We start from the raw sequence: 22,620 nt of genomic DNA on the forward strand, positions 1-22,620 counted from the left end.
TTTATTACTCAGAAGTATGAATAATAAAATAATGAAATCTTGAGGCACTTTTTTTGGTTGCAGGGCTTGGGCTTTTATATGGTCTTGAATTTTGCTTTGTTTTGTTAATACATTGAAATCAGTATCTAGTAAAAATTTGGAGGAGGACAAAGTAGCTAAAGATGGCTCTGTGTTAAGAGGGAAAAAGCCTACAAACATCAGTTGGATCAGATCTTGGATCTCTAAGGTATTTTGTTTTGATTCTGTTTGTTTTTTAGCTTTTTTTTCTTTTCACTGTGCCTTGGGTCCTTTAAGCATGGCATAACAAATGATAATTAAAATACAGTCTTCAGTTCCTCTAGAAAATGCAGATAAGGTGTACTGGGTCATGCCTTTTGTTGCATGATCTTCCTATGCATCTCTCTAGGCATGCTGTGACCAAAGCTCCTTTTTGGAAAAACAATTTGCTACTCTGTTTATTACAATAATTTTTCTTTCTAAGTGATCAATGTGGGATGTGGGGAAATCATATATGTGAGGTAATAAACTGTAGTGTGGTATTTTTCTTTCCAATAAGGAGCATAGATTATTTCTTTTCCTGTGATTCAAGGCAGTGCTTGTTTTCACTTCAGTTTCAAAATAAATTGTTACTCTTTATCACAGCTGTATAATGTTTATACTGAAGCAATAATACTTTTCACAAAGATGAATATTTAACTCAGACCTTTTTCAAGAAATATCAATTATCTAATAAATTCACTAGAAAACAAAACCTCAGTGTTCCGGTATGGCACAAAGCATACTGGGGGTAGCTCTGCACTTGGATACCTGGTGTACATGCCTTTTGTTCTGATTAAAGTTATTTGTATTTCCCTTGCCTGGACTTTTATGCCTGGATCTGATAATTTCCTTAAATTATAAGTTCCTGCTTTCTTTCCACAAAAATGGGAGTGTTCAGTGCTGATACTGCTGCCTGTCCTGCTGTCAGGGAATTACCTGACACTACACAGAGATCCGTGTCGTCCTAAATCACAATATATTTCCAACATGTTAGTCTAACACTTTCTCATGTAAAGGCTAATAATGTCTGTTGAAAATTCCCAATATATGTTTTCAATGAATGGTATTTTTCTGTATGTAGGCTGAGCTAAAATGCCATCCAGTATTACACAGGCTGCATGTAATTGGTCTTGTTATAGAAACTTAAAGGTCTTAAAGATATCTCATGAGGGGTTTTTTTTGTCATTGAAACATTCTGCTTTGGATTTATGTTTTAGGCTCATTTCATATATAGTTTCTAAAGTCACAGTAGTACAGTGCAACTTGGTTATTCTTTTACTTTATTTTAAAGAAAAAACCCTTCAGCAATCAAATTTCACTTTCAATTAATCTGCAGAACCCACCTTTGCTGCTTGCCATCACAGTATCTCACCTAGTCCTCTAGGAAATGAGATGAACACAGCCAAGTTCCTTGCAGATTTAATGCTTTCCACTGCTCATTTTTCTTTCGTGGGTGTCAGGCATTTTTTTAGAAGTGTGTCACAAGAAAGTATTGTCCCAGCCAGGCTTGGAGGGTTTAATTAAGAGGGGAGGTCTCCCAGCATGCCTGTGAGGTGATCAGGGATGAATTACTGTATTTCCTGAGGGAGATCATTCCACAATTGCAACTCCACTGCTGTCAGTGCTTATTGCTGACACAGGGCTCTTATCCGAGAGCTTGCAGTGTAAGGAGGGGAATGGCAGCTTGCAAGGCACCACTCAAGGCTTTTGTAAACTGTAAATGAAACTCTTACCTATCATCATATCGATGTACGTGCAGGGAAATTTTTGTTGTTTTGCAGCCCAGTGATTTTTAGAAGGCAAAAAATCCCCTTTTTTTGGACTAAAGTTTCAAAGTTGAAATAAAGCCAATAAAAAATTAACTCTAACATGAGGAGTGCCTTTGGAAAGTGTGCAAGTACATTTGAAATAAAGTTTTTTCAATGCCAAAATACCTTTATATATTAGCAAAAATTTCAGTGTATCCTAGTGTCATGACTACAGAATATCAATGGAAATGCTTTTACTTCTAGGCATTAATATGTTGTTTCTTTATTTTTTTACCTATTGTGCTCTTATATATATAAATGAGTGATCCCTTGCAGTCCTCTTTGGGGACCCCTCTCGGTTTTGAAAGAAAGATGAGGTTAGGTTAAATTTAAAGTGAGACTTTCCATGCACTTGCTGTTGTGAATTTTCCAAGCCTAAAGGAAAAACAAAGTCACAGACATTAGTTGCTCTATTGAATTTATTTCCTATTAAGACTGAAAGATCTATATAATAGTGACATAGAAAAAAAACCTCAATTCACTCAGTTTATAGAAGTGAACAAACCAGAAAAAAAGGAAAATTTAACTTTGTGAAATGTCAACAGATGAATTTCATCGGCATAGATTTTCCATTTTACTTCAGAGCATTACACATTGGCAGAAAAAGATGAAAGAAAAAACCTAGCTTACAATGTTTGTTCTTCCTCAAGGTGGAAAAGAAATGTCTTGCATTTTGTGGATTGTGGTCAGTTAAATGTTGGGTTTTTTCTTGAAAGTACATTATGGATTGCCTTGAAGACGTATTGCATTTTACTTCAATCTGCAACAGCAATACAGAAGAGCACATCACAGGTGATACTAAACTTGAGTGCATCTGTTGCTCTAAAATGAGCAGAAGCAGCTCAGGAGTCTCTGCTTTCTGAGCCTTTTCCATTTGGTGCATAAAGAATAGAGGTGTGAGCTGGTGATTCCCAAACTGCTCCTTCCTTCCTGCTGAAAAAGCTATGGAGTTAGTGGGTTGGTACCCTTCCATGAAAAATTCTTATATAGGAAAGTGAAATTTTCATCCTTATCCCTGTATAAAAATACAACAGACATAACAATATATAAATCTCTCTGACTTAAAAACCAGACTCCCAGAACATCTGCTGCAGTTCAGCTAAACTTATCCTTACCCTCCTGCTGGTTAACACGTCTGAGCACGGGAGCCACTGGGAGCCACAGAATTCACAGGTTTTTCCTCCATGCCCATTGCATCACACTGGCTGAGATAATTCAGCATGGGAAAAAGTAAACAAACAAAATCAGGATGAAAACAGCCATTTTCTACATGAAATCTAAAATTCTTTGGAAACTTTGTCTTCAAACACAGCAATGTTCCATGACTTTGGCACAACTCATCTAAGTTTTAGCACCTGTAGTGATGCTGTGCTACTTTCCACCAAAAGGATTGACTTGAAGTGTTGCAAAATTATCTTGGCTGAGGTTTACTCATGAAGGATTTCTAGGAAAAAGGCTTGAACATTTAGTTTGATTTCCAGTTTCGAACCTAGAGAGACACAAAGAAATGTTGGACTGGTGGTCAAAATTTCAAATCACAGTGTCTTTTTTTAGTATACTTTAAGCTCTGGAAGAATTTTGATTGGTTTCTCTAGTTGTAGTGAAAAAAAAGATAGTTATTTCTTAAAAATTAATCTAACAATTTTGAGTCAAATCCAATTTTTAAGAAAAGGCTTTGTAAGGGGAAAAAGCAAGACTGAAGGCTGGGTATTGCTTTAGATCTGAGTTATTTATGTGACACTTGTCACAGTCATGGTTCTACCAGGGCGGACTGAGTGGCTCAAAGGGCTGGTGTCCAATCTTTTTCCCCTTTAGCACCTACAGTTATGATGAATGTGCTTCATAGTTATCCCACACACTTTGCAGACATACTTTGCCCTGCTTTACAACTTAGTTTGGACCTGTGCCTACCTTGGCAGTGCTCTGTTGCATTTCATGTTTGCATTGGCAGATACCTTTCCACGTTTTGCTCCCACTCACTCTGATGAGATCCTGCTCCAACAAACACTTCCATCTCTGATTTATTATTTGCCCATGAGTAATGCTGCTAAAATCATCAGGGCTGTGTCTGTCCTTGTGCCTGAGGGTCTTACAGATTCTACCCAGAAATTTCTAAAGCCCTTTGGAAATAGTTTAGAGAGACAAAAAGCAGCAGTAAGTCATCATTAGCAAAACATCTCAAATTTTGAGATGTTCCTTTCCTCTGGTGAGGAGGAAAGAGAAAGGAAAATTGCTTACATAAATGACTTTCCAGGAATCTGCAGGACAGCTGTCATTTGTCTTTTGATGGTGCATCATTGTAGGACACTGTCATGATGGCTATTTATTTTCAGCTTACATTCCTATGCAGAATGGGGGTATTGTAATGCAATTACATTGCTGTCTTCAGTTTGGTTTGAGAAACACTATTCTTCCACTTCTTCAAGGCTGAATAAAAACAATAATGGAAAATTCTTATGAAAGAACAGAAAATATTACTCTTTTAGAGGCTTTTGAATCCTTCTAAATGCAGAATAGAGAACAGCTTAAAATAGCCTGCAGAAAAGATAACATTTTAACTGAAGGCCATACTGTAATAGACATTTCTATGGAAACACTTATATTTCTATAGAATATCCTTATGAGCTCTTTTACATTCTGTAAGACTTTTCCATTTGTTGACACTACATGTCTATAAAGGATTATCAGACAGTTCTCAAAGGGCATAAAGCAAACTTTTACTTACGAATATGTGGATATAGCATCCAGAGAGATGAATTAATGCAACAAAAATATCAGGGATAATATAGAAGCAATGAGAACACCCCAACAGGTGAGTGAATAGCTGAAGTATGGCAAATTAGTTTTACATAAATTCAAGGAGAGAGGGGGAAATAACAGTGGTAGGTAATGGCACAGATGAACAGAAAGAATCCAGAGGCATGTGCTTTTAGAGTGGAAGGTAGTATGCCTGCTATTCACGAATATTTAAGCAGGTGGTTGATTGCTGTCACTGAACTGCTTGGCTTTACTCCAACTGATGATGTTTGGAATGTGTGATGAAGGCAGAGGGTGGTTACAGTTCTTCCTTCTCTTTATTTATATGTGCTTTTTAATTTTCAGAATGCCTACGTCAACATCAATCGAATCATGTCTGTGGCATCAAGGCTCTCTGAGGCAGGCCACTATGCTTCCCAGCAGATCAAACAAATATCCAGCCAGCTGGATCAGGAGTGGAAGAGTTTTGCTGCAGCTCTGGATGAGCGCAGCACCATCTTAGCCATGTCTGCTGTCTTTCACCAGAAAGCTGAACAGGTGAGTTGCTTTGGGGAGAGGCAAAATAGTTCTGCACTCCTTCAGTAAAGATGATGCTGCAGTTATCATCTGATGGTTTTTGGCTTATGTGTAGTGACACTGAGAGCTTTGTTCCTGGGGGGGGTCAGTGTCCCAAAACCAAACAGCAACATTTCCACCCTAAAAACGGCCCACGTCCCCTGGTGGGTAAGAAATTATGTTTTCACTTTAGTAATGAGAAAGAAGCTGATCATAACTGAAGTATACTGGTGCATTAATGAGCTGCTTTCTTTCATTAGTGCTGCAAATAAATTCAGGATTATTATGGTCTGGAAAACAGTATCTGCTCTCATTCAATGTGCTATGTGCAGAGGAGTGTTCACACACATGACATAGGTGCAGACCAGAAGGCAATTTCTAGGAGCCAAAGAACATTATTGTTAATGAATATTATGGAATTCATTCCAACACTTACAGTGCTCTCCATAACCCAAGACTTTGTTAGACCCCACCAAGTAGAGATTTCAGAGACAGCTGTGAACATCAAAGAAAATTTTCCGTACCCTAAACTCTATTTTGTGTCTTTAACAACTACTAGAATGGTTCTACAGTTCATAGCTAGAATAAAGATTTAAAATGTCACTGGATAAACCTTGTGCTTCTTTTTTTTTCATCTAAACCAGGTCCACCTAATGATGATGCTTCAACATCGATTATGTGTTGATTACATTCATTTTCCAGTGACAAACACTGCTTTGGGGCTCTCTTCAGTGTTGTTGTGTGCTTGTTTTTCCAAGTAGTTAATACCAAAGCTACTAAGTGGGTGTGCTTGATATTTATAAAATAACAGGTTCTTGAAGCATCTGAAGAAGAAATTGTAAGAGCTAAACCAGAAACTGTGTCTCTTAAGCCAGAATATACGTGTAGAAAAGGTTATCTTAAAGAAATAAAGATTTTCCTCATTGTTTGTTTCTGACTGTAGAATTACAATGGATTTTTCTTTATTCCGTGTTTCTTATTGACAACAGGCAATAGCATAGAGCAATTACTCACCCTACTGGGCACTTACTCATGTAAGCACTCTCAGTGCCTTTGATGGGACTGATAACCTAAGAATATGCCCAGGACAAAAACTTTCATCTCCTTACAGTGGGCACTGTAGTGATTAGGTATAGTCTTATGTTAATAATTGGTGAATCATCATATATTCATAAAGGAAAATCCAAAAAAGACGTCTATGCAGTTGGTAGTCACAATGAAAATGTTAGGGTTTATTAATGAATTAGATAGTTCTTGTTTGCTTGGTTTAGGTTTGATGTAGTTTTTACCACTTTATCTTTCTTCTTAATGAGTGACCCCCTATATTTCTGAAGCGTCAGTGCAGTTTGCTATTTCTGAGGAGCTGCTGAGGTATTGTGCAGCATGGAAGGCAATAAACCAGAAAAGTACTGATCTGCCTGGCACCTCTTCCCAACAAAGTGAAGTTTGTGCTGTCTGACAGAAGCCAATCTCTCATTATTAACAGAGAGGAAAATTTGCTCATTGTGCCAGCAGTTGCTCCTCATTTGCAGTAAGAGAAAATTCAATGGAAGAAGAATGCTAATGTGAAACCTGTGAAGTCAGCTACAAAATTGAAATGTGGGTCCATATCACTGTGTCCATGAGCCAGGACTAAAATTTCATCTGTGCCTTAGAAAATCTGGCATAAACCAATGTCTTGAGCTAATAATTCGGTCATTTAACCTCTATATAGTATAAATAGTGAGGTGTTTGAGATTTGGTCTGTAACTAAGTCTGTTATCTATCAAACATTCATTCCAAATGTGACTCTTTATTAGTTGGCATCAGCAAGAGGTTTTATTAACTCAAATCAGGGCTTCATTATTTTACAATAAATAGGGCTTACCATGAAATAGGGCTTTATTGTGAAGCAAAGATACAGATAAACCCACTATTTCCTCTGTTGCAGATCAAATCTATTTTTGCTCCCTTTGTTCTCTCAGTAAGGGTAATCTTGTTGCAGATGCAGCCATTTCTCCCAGAGTGTATCCCTGCTTCCCTCTCACTGATCTCTGGTGCAGATTGTCATTCCTTCTCTGGTGCAATAAGCTGCTACAGTCTCTTTGTTCATTCCTTCCTATTGATTGAAGGTCTCTGTGATGCCAACAGGAAGCCAGGCTTCTAGGACCATAATCTTTCAGTGTCTGGCACACCCCAGCCTGCAAAGGAGTTGTTGGCTGGGGACAGAGATTTATGAAATATCTATAATATGCAAGCTGAGCAGGAAGAAACTTGTTTTTTCAAGGTCTCTTCCTATAGACCCCACACAGAAAACTGCACAGAATACAATTTGTCTGGCTTGGAAGGATGAAAGGCTGAGTCAACCCTGCTGGGAATTGAACCTCACATCTGTCTTCATGTGCCTCAGAATCACAGTGCTTTCCTGGCTTTTATTGCAGATACATGTGGCATGTGTGAATGGGACTCAGATTAATTGATTCCTGGATGCTTTATTTATTTATTTTCCTTTTTTTTTAGTGTGTGTGCACAGACTTTCTTAAAATTTTAGGCACAACTAGTATGTACTAAACCATCATCAAGAAGACAGCAAAGAAAAGGGAAAAATAGAAAAAAAGAAAGAAAATGAGACAAACTTGCCAACTATTTAGCTTCCAGCTAGGCACCCTTCAACACAAGTGTCTGATCAAAAGCCAGTAGATTACACTAAAAATAACCACTTTGTCCATGTCAAGGTACCACTCAACAGATTCAGTGGAGGTGTTTCCCAAATATCCTATCAGGAATCAAATATGTCAATTCTTTGGTGTTTATTCTTTACTTTTTTTTTAATTTTCTATTTTTTTTACTTTTCTCTCTCTTTCTTTTGCTAACATGGAGATATTCTAGAGCAAAAGAGAATCTGCTTCTCTAGGTTTAGGTATGTCTGAAGCTATTCAAAGTGTCAGAAGGATATAGAACAATGTCTTATCTTACTGAAATTTCAAGGGAACTTGCTGATTTGCTCCAGAGGAGATTCCAGCTCACCAACCATCAGATGGGGGAAGCACCCACACAGGTGTCCTCCCCAGTTTGTATGTAATCTCTGGATGTGCTAAAGTGTTCATAAGATGTTCACTCTACAGATCCTGTCAGAATGAACAAATTAATAATTTGAATTAGGCAGGAGATCTCAACCAATTAATTTGGTTTCGTAGTCTACCCTCAGAAGTGCACGAGCAGAATTACTGTTAAAGGTAATAGGTGTTAAGTGCACACAGTAGACATTTATGTTGGTTCTCAGAAAAGTGCCCCCTGATCATTTGTTTCATATTACTTTACTCCCCAACCAGGAAGATCATTATTCTCATCTCTCAGCTCTGCCTGGATCTCTCTAAGCACATCTTCAGCTCTTCTGTATGAGGCAAGGAAGTGAAAAAGAAATAGGAAGAAAAGAAAAAAAAGAAAAAGGAGAAAAGAAAAAGAAAGAAAAGCCAGTCAATATTGATAATATGCAGGGCTAAGACCAAGATATATAAGGAAATTCCAGAAACAGCATCAGGAAAAATACAAGTAGCATCATAAAAAAGCAGAAAAATTCAGAGTAGCAAGAGGTATTGCGAGTCATAGGAAAGTGGCTTCATGGCTGCCTTCCCATCTTTCCCCACAGCCATTCTGCCATGAAAGCACATTAGAATTCTGTTTTAAGTTTTCTGAGTCCTGGAGAATCACCCTGGTTATCCTGCAGCTTCCACACAGAGGCAAACTGTGAGCAAGGACTGGACAAAAAATACAGAGAAGTGCACAATGTCTGAGCTGTGTTTTGAAGCAAGCACATGATACAGCAGAGCAGTCCCTGAGGAAAATTAGTAAGAATTAGTAAGAATTAGTAAGAATCCTTTTATTACCTGTTCGAATTTGCATACAGAGTTTGCATCTCAGGTTGTGAATTAGGAGTAAGTGTAGGTTATTATTTTAAAAATACTTTTGAGTTGGATCAGAGACACAAAGGTACCGTAGAGATTTCTTTATTTTTTGGGAGACTTTCCTCCTAATCTTTCCTAAAACCTTGAAAACCATGGACAATTATTTTAGCCTGTCAATTCAAATCAAATTTGAGGGGTTTTTATGTTCCCCATAGGAGATATTCTAGTCAATAAACTAATTATGAATTTAAACATTTCATTTAAATGGTATTGAGTTCTAGTAGACAGTAATAACTCCTATTCCAAACTAACTGTTAGTAATTTACAATTTTAAATGCAAGTTTTTGCAGCTCAGTCAAATGGTGATTTTGTGATAAGAATTTGCTTCTAGTTTGAAGGGTTACATTTATATAATTTTTTTTTGGCTGCCACAGTGTATGACAAATAATAAAAATTAACAAAGCTGCTCTTTTCAAAATATCCAAATCAATAACACTGTGGCCTGAACTAACACTTTGCAACAATACTTAAAAAAACCTATTTGCTCTTCCTGCATGGCTCTGCACTGTTTCAGAATATCAAACTCTGGCAGGCTGCATCTCTTAAAACTTTTTAAAACAGATGATGTCAACTGCTCTTGCTAGTGGCAGAAGCAAAATTAACAAAGTAATTGTGACATTGTCTGTGTACAAAAGATAGATGCAAACAACAAGGGGGACATGTGCATTGGATCTCCTTGAGACTTCTCCCACGTACTGTGCAAATCACAGAGTGGAGATGTGACAATAGATGAGTAACATGACTGTAAGAGCTTTTACTGGAATTGGTAGAATCCAGCAGTTTTGATAAGAACCATAACAGTGGGATTCCAGCTGCAGGGGATTTCATCTATAAGGTGCAAAGGTCTTTTGTTCACTGTTTCAACCAAAAGGTTCACGGAACAGCCCTGAAAGGGATTGATCTTGGCTCTGTGCTCTTAAATTGCATAGGAAATTATGTGAATCCCATTAGTTTGGCACAAAATATGATGACTTCAGCTTTTTGCAGGGGTGTTTGGGGATTTCACCTGAACAGATTCAACACATCATAAGTCCAACCAGTGCAGGAGAGCCCACCATCCTTGCCTCTAGCTTTCTAGAAAGCACAGTTGTCACTGGTGGTAGATTTGTACTTTGCAGACATGAATGCTAAGGAATTCATCTTTGTCACCAAATCTTTGTGCACAGAAGTGTTTACAATGCAAACACTTTATAGCCTTGATTACACAGCAGCATGGTGAATAGCTTTACACCACCAATAAAAAAGGATGCTGGTGCCAGTCACAGAGTTGAATTGGAATTCTTTGCTTTGAATCTCACAGCCCTTCATGCTGTGAGTGAGTGCTTAACTAACAAGCCACAGGTGAACACTTCAGGGGGTGACAAAGCTGTGATCCTGGGGTGGTTTTGTGCCATTATACATTTGTCCTACAGGGCACTGCATCTGTTCTATAATTAGCTGTTCTTTTTATAAATAGCCCAAGGTATGGTGGGCTGGTTTAAGAGAAAGATGGAGGAAGAGAAGGGAGTAATGAGAAGTAATGAGGTGGCATTAGGCAGCTCATATGGACAAAATATGAACATGTGAGCTGTGTCATTGAACCAAGTCCTGCTTAAAAGAAAAACAGGGTGGGAGTCTTAGAGACTAAATTCCTCTTTTCTTTTACAGAACAGGCAGCACCCAGGAGGGCTTCCTCAGTTTGTTCTGCCAGAGTGCATCAGTACTACTCTGGAGGCCTTTAGAGTGGAAAAATATTTTTTTTCCACCCCTTTGCACCCCAAAGTGTTCAGTTTCTGGCTGACTGTTAAGGCTTCCAACCAAGGTGCTAAACCATATCAATTGCAATGGCAATGTTTTTTGTTTTTTTTTTTTTTCTCTTTCTTCATGGACATCTGCCCACCAGGAACTGGACTGAGACCAGCAGCTCATTTTGTGCTGGCTGCTTAGCAGCCATCAGATGGCAATGGTAGCTGATCACTGCTGATCTGGGCCAGAAGAACATGTGTGACCCAGGGGCTTAAAGCCTTGGCATCCTAATAATAATCCCACCAATCTGGACCTGGGTTGGGAACTCCTTGAATGCAGATGTCTTCCTTTCACTGAAATGAATGTCAGCACTGATTTACATGGGAGTTTTCTGTTGCTCATGTGGGTAGTTTCAAGCACAGGTAAATGACTGAGGGAGGACAAACAGATGAGACAATGCCAAATGCAGCTGGAGCACTGTGCCCTTTTGTGCTTAACACTGGTGTTTTTTTCCTAGACATGTTGCAGCCTTCCTTTCTGGAATGCAGTGTTGTAGCCTCCCTGATGGTGTGCAAAGGCTTTTAAAATGGGTGTTTGCTGAATCTGCTTAAATAAGTAGATTTGTTTTTAATCCAGGAGAAACAGAAAACATTCCTTTGCATCCTTTGGATCTAGTCTTTAAAGTACTGAGGAGGTGACAGGAATGTGCCTTTCCAAGTTGCCCAAAAGGGCTCCTTTGTAACTCCTATGTTCTTCTCAGTCATTGCTGCAGTCATATGTGGCACTCTGCAAAGTTTTCTAATGTTGATAAGGTTGTTTTGTGTCACTTTTGCTCATTGTTTCTGGAATTGTTTCAGTTCCTTTCGGGTGTGGATGCCTGGTGCAAAATGTGCAGTGATGGAGGCCTCCCCTCAGAAATGCAAGACCTGGAACTGGCCATCCACCATCACCAGACCCTCTATGAGCAAGTAACACAGGCCTACACAGAGGTATGTGCTTCCCAGAGCAAATGTGAGTATCTGCTAAGTGATAACAGACTGTACTTAGGAGTTTAGCTTTTCTAAATGAGGTAGGATTTGCTTTCCATTCTGCAACTCTTTCAATGATGAAGTCAGACCTAAACCCAGGCTGTAGTACATGACTTCCCAGCAATTTGCTTGTAAGGGGAGAACCAAAGGACAAATCTGAAATCATACAGAAATGAAATCTAGAACCAGTGTTGGCACCCCAAAGAGCCATTTCACTCTCTCTGCTGAACTGGGAACCCTTTTTTGCCACCAGCACCTTTACTCCTTTTGCTTTCCTTCTGTGGATGAGTCCTGGCTCTAGCACAGGTATGCCAATGGCTCAAATTATTCCAAAGTATTTTCCTTCAGTGTACAAGTCAAAGAGATGTAAAGTCCTAATTGCAACAAATGCTCAAAATAATTTGCTTTAGATAGAATCTAGAATCATTTAGGCTGGAGAAAATCATGAGTCCAACTGCTGAGCTAAAACTATCATCTGCCACTAAATCCTGTCCCCAAGCAGCATCTCAGATGTATTTGTATATGCTGTTGTAAAATATCTCCAACCTAAATAGCGTATGTGCTTTTTTTCCTTTAAAAGAGGGTGCCAAGAATGCTGAGACAAATTCTCTGGAATTTTGTCAAAAAAAACCCCACATTGCTTTTTTCCCCATTCAGGCTACAGCATAAAGTAAAAGCTACTGAGAAAAAGTCATTTTCCCTAGACTGTGGTCTACAGGAGAGTCTCTCTGGCTGTGAAGGGATTTTGCTCTTTGCAGGGTTTTCCAAGCTGGACTAGAGGACTGTGGTAGTGTTTGTTATACTTAGTAAATTACCAAGTGAAGACTCCAGGACAGAATATATCTATGTATCTCCCACTTGCTCATTCCTTGCTCTGGGCATCATGGAGGAATGATATATTTGCTCTAAACCCCATATTTTTTTCCCCCTAGTGCACACTGTAGCTGTTTCACAGATGGCACCATTAGTCTTGTCGCTTCCAAGGCTCTGGAGGTCTTCCTGGCCCACTATAAAGGATATCTGCAGATTTTCACTAATTCCCTATCTTTGTATAGAGCAGCCATGGGATGATTCCACTAGCACAACAAAATCTATCTCTTGGTTCACCCAAGCTTACATAACTTTCAGAAGCATTTGTATTCTGCCCATCCTTTTCCTACCCCAAAGCCAGGAATGTCACCAGGTGATGGGAGTATATGGTTTTGTGTCAGGTGCTGAGTGAAACTTTCCTAGAGCCCAGCAGCAGTTGTGTACTTCTCAAAATAAGTGAGAAAGGATCAAGTTTTCTTTGAGAAATGCAGCACTGGCACTTACACCTTACTGGCACTGCAGGTTGTGGGGTGTGGGTCCGTTCAGCTTAAGACTTTTGCAATAATTAAAAGTATGTTGTAAATAAGATATAAAATTAAATGATGTGACTAACCTGAGTTGTTTTACTTGTCTCCTTGCACAGTCCTTGAAAAACTCAAAAAGAGTCACATGAAAAGAGCTTTGTTGGTTTATTTTTGCAGTTATGAGGAGAACATGGAAATGACTGAAAGAGCACAGTAGGTGGCTTCTCCATTTGTGAGGCTGCTCCTTTCTGATATCTGCTCATTGGGGAACTCTGAGAGCACAGACCTTCTGAGCTGTTGATTTGGAATGCAATAATATGCACAATTTTGGAAAACAAACCTTTTAAACTGAAGAATTTCAGAGCTGTGGATGATATGAAACCCTTCAATATCTATGTTATCCTTGAGAATACTGAGTACCATTGGTTACCTGGTGGTCACCGTGCTCCTTTTCATTTATTTAGTCCAGTATGATGGGACAGGGATGTAAATTGGAGAGCACAAAAACACTTCTAATAGCCTCTGATTTGTGTTAATGATTATTGACATTTTATTGTGTTTTATTTCTGTCTGTGCAGAGAATAACTAGGTTATCCCCATTAGGGAAAAATCTTATAATTTCTGAGGCTTTTTAGACAGAAACAAATTGCCATGCAACAGATAAAAACCTACATCCCATAGAAGAGAAAGAGACAATGCAGAAGTGTAGCTGTTGATAGTTCTGTATTACAGCACAAACTTTCTAAGAAAGTTGCTTTGAGTAAAACATATGTGTTATATTTTCTGTGCAATCACATCTCTTATTGGTAAACTTTGAACCTTTATTCTTAATCCCAGTTCTCCTGTGATTGTAGTAGTGTAAATCAGCAGGGACTCTGTTAAAACCACTGGAACACTACCCAGGGACTGATTCAAACCACCCCTAAACCAAATCCCAGTAAGAGAAACACAGTGAATTACACAGTGGATTTAGCCAGTGCAGAGGGTGTGTTTCTGGTCTAATAATCTACACCCACATGTGTCCATGGCCTTGGTTTCCTGTTCCCAGCAATTAAGTAGTTGCTGATTGTCTTCCCATGGATAACATAGGATGCAGTATGCCTTATCTTCTTCCTCTGAAAGCTGCTTCTTCCTGACTAGCAGCTAGTGCCATCTCTGTAATCTTGCCAAGGTAACACCTGTGCCTCAGTGTGTCCTCCTGAAATCCTCTATCATATCACCACTATGTTGTTGTTCCTTCTGTGACTCCAGAAGGCTCCAGCAAGTGCAAATTATTCCCACTGATTTTCAGCAGCAACTGAAATTGAGTATGTGAAGCCACTCCCTATGTACTCTCCAGTTATTTCCTGATTCCAAAATTATAATTTTTAAAATAGCTCCAAATTGCTTTGAATACTTAAGCCCAAAAATTTTCCTAAGGCCACCAAATAGTCATAAATATGATGAGATTTGACTCCAATTTTTGCCAGTATGCATCTCAAAAGGTCTCTTAGTTTCTCTGAAAATGCACCATATACCCAGTTCTAGCACAGACCAGGACATGGCATGGCTTGCCAAAAGACACAGGTTTGGGCATTAAAAGAATATTTGCTACATTTGAACAAGCAGCTTATAATACAGGAATGAATGAGACGTGGAAATCCTGGAGATGTGTTTTAACTTTGGCTGCTAATGTTCAGAATTTGAACTGGATGAAAAACATTCATTACCCTATTTTCTGTCAAGATTGGTGATTGTGATTGCATACAAATACAATTTCAGGAAAACTTGTGATTTTCACTGCAGTTTGCTTCAGAGGGAAAAGCAAAAAGTAAGCTGGGGAAAGAGAGGGATTCCAATAGTTTCCTCATTTATCATTTCTGTTGAACAAAATATTTTAATTTTGTAATCTGGAACTGAAAAATTATTTCAAAAAAACATTTTTCAAGAGTCAGTAGCAGAAATATGGTTTTTATGGTTAAATTTGTCATTTTGCCCCTGCAATGTGAAAATGGTCCAGGAATGTTCCAGAAAAAAAAGTCTGACATTAAAAACCAGACATTCTGATTTTTTTTAATGCCCAAATGCCTTTGTATCTGTAAATATCTTTTAATATGCTTGAAAAAGGTTACATGTGTGCAGAGGGCTTTGCATTTACCAGCAAACTTCATAGTCTATTGAAAATTGAGACCACAGGTTCCTCTGAGCTGTTCCTGGGGAAGAAAAGAATCAGTCATATACTAATTTACTTTTCACTGCCACTGAATGAAATACAGAAGGGAATGTCACACTTCTCAATGTATAGACATACTTAGTAATCCTACAAAGAAAGGACTCTCCCTTATTATACAGAATATGAATGACTCTGCCATCTGTGGTTTTCTTAAAATGCCACCTCCTCACAAAGATAGGCCTGCACTTGCAAATGCCACCTGTCACCAAGCAGTGTGTGTCAGGAATTTTCAGTGCCCGAGTGTCACAGTGGAATAAAGCCCTGGGGTCTCTGTGTGCAGCCCCAGCAGTGCCCTACCTGTGCTCCTGCTGACTGACACAGCAGGGTGGCCAACAGGAAGCAAAAGCAAGTGCAGAATGTGTAAGTGCAAGTAAAAAAGAGATGTTATGAGCTCTTTCTTCCTTTTTGACTGAAATAAGGAAAACACAGCAGACAAACAATGGCTGTTCTCTGTCAGCTCTCAGATATTTAAGTACCAGTGCAGTGAAGCAGGCCTATTTCTTCATTCAGGTGAGCCAGGATGGAAAAGCCTTGCTGGATGTCCTACAGCGTCCCTTGAGTCCTGGGAATTCTGAATCCCTTACTGCTACTGCAAACTACTCCAAAGCTGTTCACCAGGTGTTGGATGTAGTACATGAAGTCCTGCACCACCAGCGGCGCCTAGAAAGCATCTGGCAACACAGAAAAGTCCGGCTACATCAAAGGCTGCAGCTCTGTGTTTTCCAGCAGGATGTTCAACAGGTAATGTCCCTACTACAGAGATAAGAAATGACCCTTTATTTGCAGCCATAAAGGCTAGTGACTCATCTAGAAGCTGGTGCCATAACCAAGATTTCACACACAGCTTGAAAAATCGGCTAAAATCCTAATGCATCTTTCAGTATCTCTTGGTTTCATGTTGGAAATTATCAATCAGTCCATTGAATATTGATGAGTCCATTCCTTGTGAGAATGTGGCACTATTTTCAATGGTTAATTTGTCACAAGTGAGCAATTAGCTATAGGTACTCTACTGTTCCTGAGAAAGTGATGTTTAATAGAAAAAAAGAATTTCAAGCGTAAAAAGCAATTGAACTGTGGTGTTTTTCACCTTTCAGTGTGGAAACAACATAAACTGACAGTTTAGTGGTGCTGTTTATATGATCTTTGCACTATTACCACTTATGGAGTCCACATACCCATGCCACGAGTCAGCTGGCCCCAGCGAAGTGCACACCCCCATGCTCAGAGCCCCCCTCACAGAAATACAGTTTATATAGCACAGGCTCATCTCCGAGAACCTCAGCTCCAGGTGGATAACTTTTCTCTCCCAAAGGAATCCATATGAGTAGCAGCACAAGAGTGTGAGTGACAGTAAGTATGAGATGCCATGTTTGTAGCTGCCAACTATGCAGGCACAATCAACAGATGTTCCAGGGCTCTGCTCATTCAGGGTGGTGTGGTTTGTTTAAGGGCCCCATTATAGCCCAAAGCAGATGTTGGTAGCAATATGGTACTTGCTTTAAATGAAGAGGCTGAATGCTCTAATCATGTTTATGGAGCATTCTAATGTCCCTGGGGTTCTTTATGCCATTGCCTTCCTCCAAGTGAAAAATGAGGCAGAGACAGAATGACAAAGCTGTCACATGCAAAATAGACATGAACCAACAAGGACAGGAGACAGGCAACTGTTATTCAACATGCAAATTGTGGTGCTATTAATGCCGTAACTGGAGTGTACCAGCATAGACAGAACTGTAGCTGTAGATGTCCTTTGCAAATATTTCTGATATTTTCTTTGGCAGTCTTCAAAAGTTTGCCAGTATTTCTATCTATTCAGGTTTTCCTCTAAAACCACAAAAATATTCATGACATATATATATATATCTAAAACTGGGAATGAATGTAACAGATGCTTAATTTAAGCAAGTTTTCTTTCATTATGTGTCAGCAAACATACTGCATGGTAATGAAATTCATAAGCTATATATTAAATAGAGCATATATTTGGTATTCAGAATACTTCTAGCAAACTATGTGAAGTTAATACAGTTTTAGGGCTAAAATCTGAAAAATCAAGGGTTTTAAATTCTGATGGTTTTATACTTTTTCTAATTGTGCTATTTAACATGAATAAGTATCTTAGGTATTCTTCATTCCCTAGGGTGATTTACACTTTTGTTCAGTCTTTCCAAACTGAAACTTTCTCTCTTACATCTTCTGAATTCAGTAGAAGTGTTTATGAGGTTCATTCATGAAGCTCATTCAGACTTTTACTTCCCACACATGCAGGGCAACGAAGCTGTGTCACTGGTTTTCAAAAGGAACAGGTCTTTGTACGTACTGTGGCTTTTGGTGGGAGAAAAAGAAACAGGCAGTAAGAGTTTCTGGAGCACAGTCACTTTAGAGAGCATTCCTCTGTGTGAGTTCTGTTGGCAGCAGTCTTTCCAAATTTTTCTCTTAATGGGTAGTTATTATCTGGGAAGCAACAACTTAATGACAGACATGCTTCCATCCTAGCACACACTGGAGGCATCTCTTTGTCCTACTTAGAAAGTAGAGAGGAAGAGATGAATCATTCTGTTCACTAAACATCTGTACTATTCAAGATAAATGCTTTGTAACTCATAAATGAAATTATCAGCTAAACAGAAATATGAATTGTAGATTCCATGAGGAGGAGGAAGATATCAGAGTATGTTGATGGGGGCTTTTTTTTGAAACTAATCACCTCCTGTATATCTGTCATGCAATTCCTATTATGCTTATTTTGTTAAATGCCCATTGGTTGGCAGATAAAGCTGTCTACCTCTATATTGTCACTGATCATAAGCAACATTTATCTATAATAATTTCTTGCCTTGTCAAAATTTAATAACCTTCAACTGAGTTCCCTCTAGTTCAAGTGTAAAATGAAAAGATGTGGGAGAAGAAATCCTGACAAGAGAGCCTTGAATTTATTAGACTTCTCTGTCTTCTAAACATGTAGTGATACAGCATAGTTTCTCTAAGGAAGATATTTCTCTCATACAGCTCAGAATCAAACAGCTTCTCACAGGTGCAGTTTGTACTGTCAGGGTATACTCTGGCTCACCCTCTCCAGCTGTTGTCCAGTGCAGTAAAAGTTCTGGTGAAAGATAATCTTTGTTTTATCTTCACTTGTCATGTCACCTGCTGTGCATCAATCTTGTCCTACACGTGGATGTTAGCAGGGACAGGGGTTCTGTGTTGCATGTCTTAATAGAGACTCCAAGATTATTTCGCATCCTCTCAGTCTGCTATTAACAACAAAACCAGATTTTGGTAAAGGCATCTCCAAGAAGAAACTCTTGTGGACTCTGAGAGATCAGTAATTGTTTATCTAGCTACTCTGGTTAGGCTTGTCAGAGGGATTGAGTATGGGCATGGAATATCAGCTGTGCACAGGGGTCTTGCAGAGCTGATTAGCTGGATGAAGGCTTTGTATAGGCCAAGTGTGTGCCATTTGAACTGGATTTGAGGGTTAAACTCTGTTCAACAGGGCTCATTCATATGATTTCTGTAGTTATCTGCACCACTTGCAAGGCAAGACTACCTGCAGTATGTACTAATGGCAAGTCAGGGCTGTGTTCACTGTCAAGGAAATACTTCTGAATCTAGCTGGCTTTCAGCTTGAACTGCACAAAATCCCTTCAGTCGCAGCATAACTGAAATACACACTGTATAAAAAATATACACATCTGTATAAAAAACAGTGTAAACACTGTGGATTGCTAAGTTACAATATTAATGTAAGAAATGTTATGCTATAAAATATCATTAGACATAATCACTACCTCACACCATCAGACATTTTACAAGACTATTTGCTACTACATCTATGTATTAATACAATTACATCCATTTGCACATGTGAACCAGGGTAAATAATGGTGTGCTGAGGATGCTGAGTTATGAATATATAGTGTTTTAAAGAAGGAAAGAAAATAAATGGTGTGAAACTGCATTTGCAGCCTTCACAGGAAATAGAGCACCATTCACACACAAGCAACAGCAGTTAAGAAAATTTGTGAGCTGCCACAAGGTTCAACACAGGCAGGAACTGACAAGAAACGCTTTTAACACCAAAAGTATTTAGGATCATTATAAAAATGTTGGGTTGCTGAGTGTGTACAATACTTCATTGCTTCAGTAGTTTTTTAGAAGTTCTCTGGTTTCAGATAGGGAAGAACTACGCTATTTGATCCTTTTAGAGCACAGCTGTGGGAGGAGGTGCTGATATTCTGTCCTGCAAGGGAGAAGAAAAATCCCTTTGACTTTCATGCCATTATTTTGTAGTTGCTGCAGATTCATCAGTACCATTTTTGGTACCTTTTCTCTTCTCTCTTTTCCCTTTTGTTCCTCTGTGCTCTGTATCTTCCCCTTCTGCAGACTATTTACCATCAAATTACCACCATTTCAATTTCAGTTGATGTTTGAAAGTGTTTTCTCATATTTTCTCATATTTTCTCATATTTCCACTGCTTTGCACCTTTAGGTCCTGATTTATCCTGCCAGGCTCTGTGTGCATCTCTCCACTCTAACATATTGCCTTTGCCCTGTGAACAACAACACCATGAAACAGCAAGAGGAGCAAAAGGCTTGTAGCATGAAATGTTATCAAACAGCCTTAGAAATAGCTGAAGCTTTAAAGGCTGTTCTTCACCCCATTGCCTTCCCATCCCCTTTGTTTCACAAGGGAAAGAGTTCCACCTCTGTTCTCCACTCAATAAACTCATTTGAGTGAAGGACACCTGTTAAAGTAGAATAGAGACCCATTTGATACATTATTGCAATGTCTGAACAAGCCTTGAACTTGGTACTTTAGCACACTTTCATATCATAGTAGTCACACTGACATTCTCGTTCTGCAGCCTTCATTGCTTCTCACAGAAATTCTGAGTCTTTCCATCACTGCCATACCTGCATGCCAACACAGCCTGGCACAGGCAGCCTGTTTCTCCACAGACTCACATGATTCTCTGAAGGTCACTTCACTTCTGGTACTACTTTCTTCTTGCTTCACTTTGGTTGGGATGTCTGCCTGTAAATGTAGACCAGAAAAACAGGTGGATGTAGAGGTACTGCATATGCTGGTGGTTTCTTGGCTATGAGCAGTGTTGAGTTAGTTGTGGTGGATCTGCATGGCAAAATGGAGCAGGCCCATAATGGCAGATGAAGACCAGTGGTAGACAGCAAGATGACACCAACAAACATTTACTGGTGAGAGGGTAGGCAGTGCTAAGAAAGCTGGAACTGCTGCCTTTCCAGCTGCAGTGATGTCTCAAATCCTCTTGGTTATTGAGAAGGTCAAGCTAGACTAATGTCAGGTTCATCTGATTTCTCTAAATTTGGGATTTGCCTTCTGTTGGCTTCATGCCCAGATACATTAAGGGACATAGTTTTGGTTTCCTTACATGATTATCTGCCTCTGGTGATGGATAAAAAGGCCATGTGGCCATTTTGATATCATTACATTTACCAGCTGCCATTGTTGTGGGAGACTGCAGAGTATTGAAGAGGAAAGGCTGTCTCTCTTCATAACCAAGCACTTTAATTTGTAATGTGTCTGGCTTTTACTGGCAGAGCAAATGGATCAGGGCATGATCCTGACATCATTTGAATGGAAAAATGTCCTGCCAACATCTGTCTGTCTCCATACATTATCTAAGAATGGTGAACACTTTGTGTGATACATGTGATCTATGTGGTCCATTTGCAGAAGAATGCTTGGATGTTTGAGGCAGTTTATGTTTCATTTAGCTCTCACACAAGATTTTAGAGGATTAGGTCTGTGCATTACTCCCCCATTTGCATGTGTACACTTGGTTGTTTTGATCCCTTAGAGGCAGTGCAGAGTTCTCCAACATTCTGTAATTTTCCAGCTCGTCATAGTTTGTTTCAAAGACAAAAGAAATGAGACTATATACCTGCTTTTATGCTTTGTTTACAATAACACCTTCACTGGGTCTTGTAAAACAAGAGACTTATTCATAAACAATTGTTAAGGAAGAAAAAAGAACATTATAATTAAGTCAAGATTATTTTTACTACCATATGACTTCAGCCACATCACCCTGCAAGAGTACATCACATGCTTTGTGTGCCATCTGAACAGATTTAGCATATAAATAGCTCCCACTGTCAGTCATTAATTAAAAATTACAATTCAAAGCATCCTAGAGAATCTTCACAACTCCTTTGGTAAATTGATATGGTCATGAGGTGCATTTAATGTTTGTCACTTACGTGTTTTCTGATTTATCCTGCCAGGCTCTGTGTGCATCTCTCCACTCTAACATATTGCCTTTGCCCTGTGAACAACAACACAGAGTATTGTTGTTCACAGGGCAAAGGCAGAGTGAACAACACTCTGTGTTTCAGAGAAAGTACAGTACTTTCTGCTGTACTTTCTCTGAGCTTAGGTGTGTGTGACCTTACCAGCCATAAGTGATACTGAGTGGAGGTTCTAAGTGTGGCTGTATTGCCCTCAAAAAAAAATGAAAAAGGTGTCAATCTCCTCCTGTATCCAATCTCAATGGGATACAACAGGAGAGAAAAAAACCCTTTTGTTATCCATGACTAAGAGATAAAACCTTTGTTCTCACTAATTCTGTCCTTCCAGCAGGAAGTGGTGATTGCACTGGTTTATTATCTGACATGAATATCTCAGCAGACAATTCTGATGGAACACCATACAACTTTTACCTACAGAGCTCTAAAGCACCAACTTAATGTTATGTGCACGTGTCTCCAAGCCCACGTACATCTCTAACACCTCTGATGTAGCACTTCTCTGCTTTATTATTTTTACAGTAAAGGTTGTACAATTGTAGTAAAAGGGTTTTCTGTTTGCTTTCATCCACATCACAGACCATGCAATAAAACATTTTGTCAACTGCTTTTTCACGGCTATTTTCATTCCATTCCTAATGCTCCTGCCAAAGGAATGGGAATGTTTTCAAGCAGTGTGAGTGTGAGCCCAGGCAATGAAGAGATCTGTGGCCCCACTCATCTTCTGAAGAGGACTTTTAAGTAACCAATGCTGAAAGTAAAGTGGTGGTTTATTTGTGCTGATCCTGCAGTTATAGTGAAAATGGCCACTTAAATAACGAGGATTGCTGAGTGATTTAGTTCCTTATTTTGAACTGTTAAAAAAGGTCTGTCATTCCTTAATTTGAACCCACAGTGGCATGGGATAATGCAGGAGTTTCAGATGAC

General features: G+C 39.0%; 1 protein-coding gene across 14 annotated transcripts in view; it reads left to right on the plus strand.

Moving 5' to 3' along the window:
• Positions 1-22,620, plus strand: part of KALRN (kalirin RhoGEF kinase) — a 470,986-nt gene that overhangs the window by 215,833 nt on the left and 232,533 nt on the right. For all 14 annotated transcript variants that reach the window (XM_019007406.2, XM_019007405.2, XM_019007391.2 and 11 more), the window contains 3 exons: positions 4,950-5,141; positions 11,686-11,817; positions 15,913-16,143. In XM_019007406.2, coding sequence (XP_018862951.1) covers positions 4,950-5,141; positions 11,686-11,817; positions 15,913-16,143 — 555 coding nt within the window. The remainder of the gene's footprint in view (positions 1-4,949; positions 5,142-11,685; positions 11,818-15,912; positions 16,144-22,620) is intronic.

This window comes from Parus major, chromosome 7, assembly GCF_001522545.3.
Source record: "Parus major isolate Abel chromosome 7, Parus_major1.1, whole genome shotgun sequence".
Classification (NCBI taxonomy): Eukaryota; Metazoa; Chordata; class Aves; order Passeriformes; family Paridae; genus Parus; species Parus major.